This window comes from Branchiostoma belcheri, unplaced genomic scaffold (assembly GCF_001625305.1).
Source record: "Branchiostoma belcheri isolate BF01 breed outbred unplaced genomic scaffold, Haploidv18h27 scaffold44, whole genome shotgun sequence".
Taxonomy (NCBI): domain Eukaryota; kingdom Metazoa; phylum Chordata; class Leptocardii; order Amphioxiformes; family Branchiostomatidae; genus Branchiostoma; species Branchiostoma belcheri.
Window position 1 is genome coordinate 247,946 of NW_017804065.1, and position 10,936 is coordinate 258,881.

Below are 10,936 nucleotides of genomic sequence, written 5' to 3' on the forward strand. Positions count from 1 at the left end.
GGGAAGTCACGGGCGACTTCCTGTATTGAAGTAACAGTCAGCAGTGCTGTCACTGCCAAGTACATGACATTGCTAAATACTGTACTGTGTATTCATTGATTTTTCACGGGGATGTAACTTTGCTGTAGGTGGGGAAAGGAGGTTTTCAAAGTGTTTTGACTTTGCAATAGAAACATTTCTGTATAGCACAGTAGTAATACAAGGAAAATACATATTCGCAGTGTAATCTCTTGAACTTAAAAATCATAATCAACAATGCGACTTTTCTTTAGTTAGCTACTGGTATAATAAAGTCATAGAAACAGCCCTTAAATGAAGAAAAAGAAAATGGTATGAAGGTGATATTAGGTGCCTCTTCTATTGATTGATTGCTCAAAGCCATGCTTTCTACTGTTAGCAGGATGCCAGGAGCAAGTCAGCGTCTCCGAGCCCTAAATCAACAGTTAGAAGAAAAAGCACAGACTTCATCGTGGGGTCAACAACAGCACTAATCCTGGAAAACAGACCAACGTAAGTAGAGTCTACAGGTACAGGTACAGGTAGTATGTACACAGCCCTATGTGTAATCCCAGGTCCTTTGACTTGTATCCCTACAGTTGGAATTTCATCCTAGTGGGAATAGGGCCAAAGCCTCTGTATGCAGGTAATTATTGATTAATCTAATGTTACTCTGGAAATGTTCTCAGAAGCTACAGGAAAAATCTTGCAAGTTGGTTGAATTACCATAAAGATCACTCAACATTTTAATTTTGGAAACCAGACATCCACTTTCAAAAAGTAGAATGCATTTTGAATAAGCACTGACTAAAAGAGAAGTGGTTTTGCTCCTACTCCTAGCCATGGTGTAAACACATGGGAATCATGGATAATTGGATGCAGAAAATGGAAAGTATGTCTAATTTCTCCTTCCAAACCTCCTTTGAGATAAAAGATCTCAGACAATCCCATGATCAGGCAGACTGAACTGGGGAATGTAATGGCGACTGTACAGTCCCTGGAATATATGGGAACCTTGCTGGAACCATAACACTTATTCACTCCTTCAACCCACACCAAAAACTATCAATCAATAGATTCAACTGTTGCTATAGTGGGGATTTCAATTACAGCATGACCCATAGTAACTTAAAAGGTACCACAGGAGAAAACAGGATACCTTTATTTTTGGTTCCCCAAAGCTTTGACTTAATCCTTGGAGACTGTATAGAATATAAGAGATGAGTGGTGGAAGAAAAGTAGGTCAAGTAAGGTTTACATGTTTCAGTTAGGGCTGTGTACCTAATACTTGTACCTTGTAACAGTTACCTATACCTGTAAAATCATTTAGGTACCTGAACATCCAGTGTACCTGTACCTGACCAAAATAAAACACTAATCGATACCATATTTTACACTAGTCAAGATGTTTAAGTTGGGTTTCTATGATAACAATTCTTTTGCAATTTAGCACTTGAAAATCAGGAAAACTTCTTAGATTAAAAGATATTAAATTCAGTATCAGTTAACAACTAACAAGGAGAGTTGGCCACTTAAAAGTATGTATGAAGAGACTTAGTTTGCCTCCCACATGTCCATGATGTGTGTCATCCTGATGTCTGCCCAGGAACCTGCCTCCCAAGTCTGCTGAGGAGGAACAGAAACACAGGGAGCAGTATGAGGCCATGGTGGAGGAGGCCAAGAGGAGAGGTTTGTTTGTTTGTTTGTTTGCTTGTTTGTTTGCTTGTTTGTTTGCTTGCTTGTTTTTGTTTGTAGAAGCAATACACCAGATCGGCTTATACTCCTCAAAGACAGGACCTCTGACTTTACATAATGTATATCCCCTCTGAGAGAATATGCCTTACAGAAGCTATTTTCACCGGAGTCATTTGAGGAAATTGTGTAAAATTCCTTTCCAAAGGGAAACCTTTGAAACATGGAAGTTTAAGAAGGGATAGGCGTGTTCATTTTCATCTTTGGCCTTGCAGAAAAAAAGGACATCAAGCAGAAGATGATGCAACTGCAGCAACAAATCAAACACGAGGACACGGTGGCATCAGCCATGGAGGTGTGGAACAGTGAGATTCTCAACAACTGGGACATCATGTGAGCAACATCTTGTCATACATAGTAACTGTGCCAAGTTTTGTTACTTCCCATTACGGAGGTAGTGTTTTGAGTGCCTGAGCTGCGGGATCGTTTTGGTTTATCCAGACAGAGTAGGTTGACAGCACATGGGCGGGTGAAGATTGACAGGCAGAATGACAGGAGGTCTTAGAATCTGGCAAAGAGCCAGCAGCTGGGAAAAGTCGACATGGGGGAAATCAGGAAGCCTGGGAATTCTGCTTTCTTGTTCCATAGGAAATTAGTCTAGGAATACCTTTATTGAACATATACATTTGACATTCAGAGGTATGTAGCCTCCTATACTAAGTGGAAGAAGATTAGGGGAAAAGTTTACTGAGCCACCCTTGTATTGATACTTAAGCTTTCTTCCTTCCACCTCACCAGGAAACACTCCAGGAAAGCCCAGGAGCTGTGGTGGCAAGGCTTGCCTCCCTCCATACGGGGGAAGGTCTGGAAACTGGCCATTGGAAATGACCTCAACATTACTTATGGTAGGATTCTACATACCACATCTCTGCCATACATGAGATTTTAAATTACTCCCAATTGAAAGATAAGTTGCTGGGTTATTTTTGCTTAGGTATGTCTGTATGGGTACAACCCTCTACCTTCATTGTGATACATGCAAGTAAGAAAACCTGACTACCGGTACATGTACTTTATTGATAGTCACAGAATATATATCAACATCCCGGCATTGCACCAAACATTACCAAGGTGTTTTTTTAAACACTACTTGATCTCACTTCTCCAGAGTTGTACGAGATCTTCCGAGCACGTGCCAAGGATAGAATCAAGCTGCTGTGTGAGTCAGGACCAGAGTCAGATGAAGGTATCATCCTGTTTCATAACTCTGTAAACTAGAGGAGACATTCATGGACAATATCTATTGAATTTCCTGATATTTTTTCTTTAATAAATTGGCTCAGTGCAAGTCACTGAACTCAGTTTGTGCTTGTGTATTACCCTCCATAACCTTTATATAGGGTTTTTAATCCACACAAGTTAAATGGTAATCTACATACTTTTTGATGTAGCAATGTCAAAGAAAGGATTGTAATCAAGTTGGTTACTGTACATGTCAGAGCAATATAGGCACCCTGCAGGTCTGAACCCCCTTGAGTACTGAATAAACTATTGTTATTATTTACTACTTGTGTAGACCCATCTCCTGCAGACTGGGACAGGGAGTCGAGTGTGGAGCTGATTAAGTTGGACATCAGCAGAACCTTCCCTCATCTCTGTATCTTCCAGAAGGTGTGCTTTTCTCTTTAACACTTAAACAGTTTACCAGCTAATCCTCAGCGAGGTAGATCAGGCCAAGCAAAATTAACGTTGTGCTTCCAGTCACAGTCTTTAAATGGCAACACCAGTGGTCTCTAAGGCACTTTCTTTCTTTGACAGAATTTACACCCAAATCTTTTTTTTTATCACCTCACTGTTCCAGCATAGCTTATATTTATGGTGGTTTGAACTTTGCACAATATTGCCCGATGTGTCACTACACCAAGATGTCATTTGTCACTGTGTAATGAGCTCCCAGCTTGTATACAGCTTCGTCATGTTTGGGTCAGTGTAACCACCAACTATCAAAGGATACCACATGTCCTTGACTTACGTCTGAAACACAACATTTTTACTTGGCCTCTTCTGTATTAATTTTGCACCCAATGATTCTAAGATGATATTATATACTTGTCAAGATCAAGACACTGAAATATTGAGGGAATGTCAAGGGGATGTGACATGTACATTTCCTGCAACTCTGAGTGGAGATACACTTTGACAAGTGTACTTCAAATTAGTGCACACCACATTTTAAGATCAGTGCCAATTATTCAAAAAAGTGCCATAATTTTGCACATTTCTTTTGATTAGCCAATCAGATTCAGATTGAAGATTAGTGTTTCTTTGTGATTTGGTGATTAGAAGAGAAAATTGAACAGCACCTAACTAACCAATTATAGACATGTACTGGGGCACTCCTACTCTGTCAGTTCAACCGAAACAGTTTGTCTTAAAGGAAGTTGATTTCTATGTTCAAAGAAAAAGATGATTGAATAACATTTGCAAGCAATTGTTATTGCTTAAAAAAAGTTAAAATACAGAAGGAAACAGTCAAACAACCTTCAATAAGCTGTATGCCAGACAACAGAATTTTCGGCTATTCAGGGGGCAAGTAAAGAAATACCATGGCAACTTGTCTCCAGTGCACCTGTACTGTGGTCTGGTTGTCATAGTAATAATTTTGCTTTCCCCTTGCATTACCCAGAGTTCTCTATTTGTCCCAGCATACAAATAGATCTGGCATAGCACTTGTGAATGTAATGCTTGCAGTTTTAAAATTGTTCTCTTCTTGAGTTGGAATGCCCCATGTCATGACTTGTCCACTGAAATGTCACCAAAAAAGAAAGACAACTAACACTGTTTTCTGGCCTAACAGGAAGAAATAGTGGACAAAGGCACTGTCGTGAAAATGGTAAATGAGTTTGTAAAGTTCCTCTACTCTTCTACTCTTGAAAAAGGAACATTTAACATTAAAACATTATGCTTATAGCTTGAAGATTAGCAAGACCATAAATATTATGGACATTTCATAGGTACCCTCATTATTATATATTGCCTGTAAGACAGCTTACTTTCTGTCTGCAATTTACCTGTAAAGGTTCTTACTCTTAGGTTGCAGGTGACTGACATCTTTAAATGATAAATGAATTCATCTCAATTTTTTACTTTTAAATCATGTTTACTATAGGTGATCCATTTCTTTTCTACAAGAGTCCCACCACAATTTGAAGTTTTGAGAAACCCGAAGTCTTGATAAACATCTTATTAACTGTTAATTCATGTTTCTGTCATCATTGAGGAACACAGATTACCGGTACTTTGTCAAATTGTTTAGGTAGAGGTACAGTTCTGTACTGTACTGTTGGTACCTGTGCCTGATGTTATGTTTTGGTACGTAGCACTAGTAGGGTATCATTACCTTCAGCATATCAGCAACATGCCCTGCCGTGTGCTTCTGTCCCAAAGAGAAGTTAAATGATGTAAGCTTCCATATGCTGCCCGGAGACTTCAAGAAGCTACACATGTGGAAGAGTGATTGATAATGTTTTTAATTTAAATAGTTAGATGTACTAGTTGTAAATGGATCGGACAACATTATTTTATCACATGTACATGTCAGTTAATCATGTTTGTTTTCTGTCTGCAGGGCGGGCCGTACCATGACATGCTGCATGGGGTCCTGGGGGCGTACGTGTGTTACCGGCCTGACGTGGGATATGTATGTAGTCTTATCATCTGCTTAAACTCAGTTTTTCACAAACAGATTTTTACCATTCACTTCAGAATCCATATGCCTGATCCTGGCTAGATGTGGGATATATTGGTGTTTAAGTCCTTTATTCAATTTTAGATGAAAATTGAAATTCATGGAAATCTGCAAAAGATCTCACCACCTTTTTGAAAAGAGTAAGGGTTCAAACTTCATAGTCTGGTCTCCGGGCTGACATCTAGAAAAGGCTATAGTGGCCTGTTATGACAATCCTTCCACTAATGTGGGAAATTTCAATGATGTGTTGTTTTTCTCGACCCCATCCCAGGTCCAGGGAATGTCCTTCCTGGCAGCAGTTCTGATCCTGAATATGGAGCCAGCTGACGCCTTCGTGTGTTTTGCTAACCTCCTGAACAAACCATGTCAGCTGGCCTTCTTCAGAGTGGACAGTGGGCAGGTAGGGACAAAAAAATCTTGAAAGTTCGTCTGTGTAGGGCCACCTGGCCTTTTTTTGGTGGTCCTTTAGTTAATTTGTCCCATTGACACATTCACGTGCCCACATAGACCAGATTGCAACAGTCCCCTGGATAGTGTTCTTTGACAGTTTTGACTGTACGTGTCACTCATACTTTCCTTATTGTCTTCTCCAGATGAAGATATACTTCGACACCTATGAGGTGTTTTTTGAGGAGAACCTGCCGAAATTGTATGCACTGTTCCAGAAGTGGAAGGTGACCCCTGACCTCTACCTCATAGACTGGTAGGTTCAATGCAAAGGATCTCCATTAATAAAAGCACATCATGTGTTTACTAGTCCAACTGAATCCTATCTTGAGGGTAAAAAACATTGATCTTTATCTGATCAAATTCACCTGTCATTGATGTATCACGTGCTTGTTATTTGTTCATGGGCTTGTCAAAATATCACATGTATCTCTGCAGACACAAATTTTTGCCTAAAACTCAGGTGCAAGCTAAGTGTTTTTTTCTGCTTTTGTAGGATCTTCACACTTTATAGCAAGTCTCTCCCGCTGGATGTGGCCAGCCGAGTGTGGGACGTGTTCTGTCGGGATGGAGAGGAGTTCCTGTTTAGAACAGCTTTAGGTCATTCTCAACACTTTTATTATTTGATTGATTGATCTTAAATGGTGGTCTGTGCATTTTGTAGATAACTAATTCTCAAGGGAGCTCTTTGTATAACAAAAAATCAGAAGTCAACAATTTTTTCTTATTGATATACAAAATAAGAATAATTACAAGAAAAAAAGGTTGACTACCAGTAAATCATTTTACTGCACATGTACAGTGATGCATTATTCTCTAAGGCCACTGGTATAGAGAAACAACCAAGGGCCTTCAAACATAGGAGTAATAAGGGAATGTTAATTGTTTTACACACCCTCATAATCTTTAGTGAGTTCTGTGAATCATGTTAAGGAGTTGTTTGATAGAGATACTAGTATTGCGTACCCTTGTCAACCTACCTACTACCTACCTAGTCTGTTATATATAATCTCCTGGTCATTGGTCAACCGAGTATTGTAAAATAAATGATACTAGCCTATAGTCACCTATCCAGAATGTGTGATATTCTCTTGCCATCAATGTTAATTTTGTTTGTGTTTCCTTTAACAGGCATTTTGCTTCACTATGAGGACATTCTGGTGAACATGGACTTTATCCAGATCGTGCAGTTCCTCACCAAGCTGCCAGAGGTCATCGCTGATGACAAACTGTTCCAGTCCATTGCAGCCATCAACATGCAGGCCAAGAACAAGAAATTCAAAGAGGTGGGTTAATGTTGTGAAGTATTTTGTTGTTTCTGTTGATAATTTCATTTATTTGTCTGTAACATGACTCCACTTTGATTATGACTGTTGACTAATTCCTTATAGTTTGCATATGCAGTTGTACACACAATACGCATCTCAATGGTGAAAGTTTTATGTATACAGGCATGTGCACAGTGCAGAACAGCATGCCTGTAAATTTTGGGCATGCAATGCTTTGAAAATCTTTGGACTACCTTGACCTATGTGTGACCATACAGTTGTCTATTGCAAAATGTGAGTAAGTAACTTGTTGGGCATGTTAAAAAAATGTGACAGGAACTTTAAGAGGACACAAAGTTTTCTTGCATTTTGCAGGTCCTGTCGTCAGTAAAGGAGGGTGTAGCATCCCAGAATGCAGACAGAGAAAAGGGGGAATAAGGTGGAAACCAACTTTTGATAAGCCACCTGTCCACCCCTAGTACCGAGTGGCATTGAAACCCTTTGAAATTCTGTTGCCAGTTTTCCCTTGTAGAGTTTCTTTGCTTCCAGACAAATAAGTTAAGACTGGCTTTTGTCAAATAGCGCTCCTTGTTTTGCTACAGCTGAGTTTGTAGTAGCAACTGATTTCATAGTCTCCATTTCTCCTGAAGTACCACAGAGAAATTGGTGCGCTTTTCGACCCTTAACACTTAAGTTCATGATTTGTTTATATGTTAACTTTTGATGTGAGAAAACAGAAAATATGTTCATTCCCTTACCAGCAATGCTGCTTTCCTTCTGTTTAACAAATTTATAAATTAACTTGTGGAAATAAAGGAAACCTAGAAGAAATGTATACCCTTTAAAGCCATTCCCATTGTAAAATATATTCATCATTTTATTTAGTAGCTAACATTTGTCTTGCCAGGCTAAAGAATGTGGCACTAAATTCCCCCATCTTTCTTGCAAAGTATTATGTAGGTTTAACTTTTTTCCTCATAGTAATTTTAGGATCTTTGATAAATGTAAGTTGAATGCAAATTATGAAACTGCCAGCAAATATTTTTTGTGACTGTGCATATTGTACATGTACATAAGACTGACCCTGTTGAAAAGCGATCCTGTCCTGATGTATCCAAGATGGCATGTAGATATGTAAATTCCACCCATTTATTCATGATGCGATTTTTGTCATTAATTTGTAAAGTATCAGTCCAACTTTGTGAGCAACTGTGGAAGACATTTTAATCCTGATTCAGTTTATAAAGTAAGACGACTTGTAAATATGAAGAAATTTAGGTTATTTGCCCAGCCAAATGTATACATGTGTAAGCAACATGACAATGCAATTTGTCCAAATTGAACTTGAATACCAGCTCTAGTTCAGGTCAGTGATATATTTGAAGGGGTGTAAGCTTCTATCAACTTTTAAGCTTGTGTACCCTTCAGAATTTTTAAGGTTAAATATATGTCATTTAGAAAAATAATGTGAGCTTTTTTTACACAGTTCTGCTTAAAGTTGGGGGAAAGAAATATCATTCATACAAACTTACCAAGTTTTGGTTTCTTGTATTGTTTCCTCTGAATGTTGGCTCTGAAAATTGGCTTTCTTTTGGCATGAGTTGTATGGCTTTTGCAAATTTCATCCCGTAAACAATTTTAGTCTGATTTTCATAGCATTTGGCTGGAAAGTTGTCAAACAAATTGGTTAGGTTTGCATGTTTCCTTAATTTTTTTTTCATTTTAGGCCAGACCTCTTCTGAAAGATGTACCTTAGTTACAAGAACATGTACACACATATGTTATGTGACTTACCAATTGTTGAGTTAATCTTAATGTATTCCCTGCTGCTCTTTTGTGAAAACACCATCATGAAATATCACTTTTCATCAGCCAAGTTTGTTTGACTCAAATGTAATATGTATCAACTGAGAGTTCTAAAATTGTTGAATTTGATTGAAGCAACTGTAATACATATACACGTGTAAACACTTGTAACATGATTATACACATACATCTCTTTCTCGTATACAAAACCCTTTTATTTTGTTTGTTACAGATTATGGTAGTTTTGTCATACGTATTCAATGTGATCATTTTTGTTTGCACTTACACATTTTTGTTTACACTTACACCTTTATTTCAAATTGTACTTTGTGTTACTAATGTTGCTAGATAGTCTATTTGTATGAGTCAAGAAAAGGTAATATGCATTAGCTCTTCAAAGAATATTCAGGAAATTGTTAATATTTGTTGTCTCCATGCAAAGTCGTCTAATAGATTAATAGATAAAGCCACAGTTTCTGAATTCAGGATCACAAGTGACAGAAATTTCAGTGGTTTTCTTTTAGATAATGTGTCTAAAGTAACATTACTGTATGCTTGTATGATATATGCGAAATAATGCAGACCAAGTTTTTTATATTCCTTTTCTACATACAGACATCTATGGCAACCCTAACCTTGACAGGACAGGTATATTTCTGTACCAAAATCTGATGTTTTGTATTTGGATCATATTTTTATAGCAGCAGTGTTATACAACTCTATGAAAGTGATGGAATACCTCCCCTTTGTCTCTCCAGGACTTCTAAAATTGAATCTTCTTATCGTCTACTGAATGGTACTGATAAATTCCCAATAGAGGGGAAATTTTACTGTCATCTTTCCTGTTGACAGTTTTTGGAATTGTGTAGGCAACTGGACAGTCCAATCACAGCCCAGGTGTCAGTGTCAACTAGAGCTGTGTACCTAAACAAATTTTAGGTACAGGTACAGGTACAGGTACACAGGTTTAGGTACAGGTCCGGACCTGAACCTGTACCTGAACAATTCGACCAATTTATATGCTCTTCTGAACTCCTTCAATAACAAAAAAAAACATAAATAAACTTGATAGTTAAGGTTTATTCTTTGTTTATGGCGAATGCTCAGATAAAATATAGGCTATATATATGTTTTTGTTTTCATGAACACACTGTCCTTACACAGGGATCCATTGTTAACCAGCTATTTATACATTTGAGGTCACAAATAGGCATAAAATTGGTGTGAAATTGTTTAGGTACAGTACCGGTACTGAGGGATTAGGTATTTTGGACCTGTACCTAATCAATTTTTCCGGTACAGTATCGGTACTGCGTACCGGTACACAGCTCTAGTGTCAACCAATCACAGCCCAGGATTCAGCAGTCAGTTTCATCCAATCACAGCCCAGTTTCATGCATCAGTTCCAACCAGTGTCTACCAATCACAGTCCTGTACCACAAACCTTGGAACTAATATTTAATGTTTCAGCCAGCATTTTAAGCGGGCACACTTTTAGAACTGTGACTACAAGTAATTTCCGTGGTATTCCATCATAAAGTAATAGGTTGTAAACACATGCACCCGAAATAAAAAAGACACAGGTCAGCCAAAGAATCTTTGGAAATGCCATCATGACACTTTGTGGCCAACAACAATTTAATGAAGTATATTCTAAGTAACATTTGGCTTGGGGTTCCCAACTGATTCAGGGCATGGTAAATTTGTGAGGCAAGAGTCATTTCAATGGTACACCCTACCTAGTGTAAATTAAATGTCTTACCAAAAACCATATTACTGGTGATGATCTACCCATGCAGCATCCTGGTGGACAAGCCTCTTTGGGAAACCCCAGGCTAAGAAAAAGCTTCTCAATTGCTCATTATATTGACAAAATTTAGAAGAGGTTTAGTTTCAAGCTGTAGCAAAAATGTGATGTTTGCTGTACACTGATAATCTTACATTGATGATCGTGATGTTAAATAAACATCAACTACTA

General features: G+C 38.1%; 1 protein-coding gene across 5 annotated transcripts in view; it reads left to right on the top strand.

The window, feature by feature from the left end:
• LOC109478556 (TBC1 domain family member 14-like) overlaps nt 1–9,153 on the top strand; it is a 20,009-nt gene extending 10,856 nt beyond the window's left edge. For 2 of the 5 annotated variants that reach the window (XM_019780176.1, XM_019780180.1), the window contains exons 3-15: nt 401–510; nt 1,604–1,686; nt 1,965–2,082; nt 2,488–2,594; nt 2,858–2,935; nt 3,266–3,360; nt 4,547–4,582; nt 5,318–5,389; nt 5,709–5,837; nt 6,031–6,140; nt 6,381–6,484; nt 7,016–7,170; nt 7,528–9,153. In XM_019780176.1, coding sequence (XP_019635735.1) covers nt 401–510; nt 1,604–1,686; nt 1,965–2,082; nt 2,488–2,594; nt 2,858–2,935; nt 3,266–3,360; nt 4,547–4,582; nt 5,318–5,389; nt 5,709–5,837; nt 6,031–6,140; nt 6,381–6,484; nt 7,016–7,170; nt 7,528–7,590 — 1,260 coding nt within the window. In that variant the 3' untranslated portion in view covers nt 7,591–9,153. Of the gene's footprint in view, nt 1–397; nt 511–1,603; nt 1,687–1,964; nt 2,083–2,487; nt 2,595–2,857; nt 2,936–3,265; nt 3,361–4,546; nt 4,583–5,317; nt 5,390–5,708; nt 5,838–6,030; nt 6,141–6,380; nt 6,485–7,015; nt 7,171–7,527 lie in introns of all 5 variants that reach the window. The other 3 variants (XM_019780175.1, XM_019780179.1, XM_019780178.1) reach the window with 2 other exon arrangements.
• Nucleotides 9,154–10,936: the final 1,783 nt, after the last annotated feature.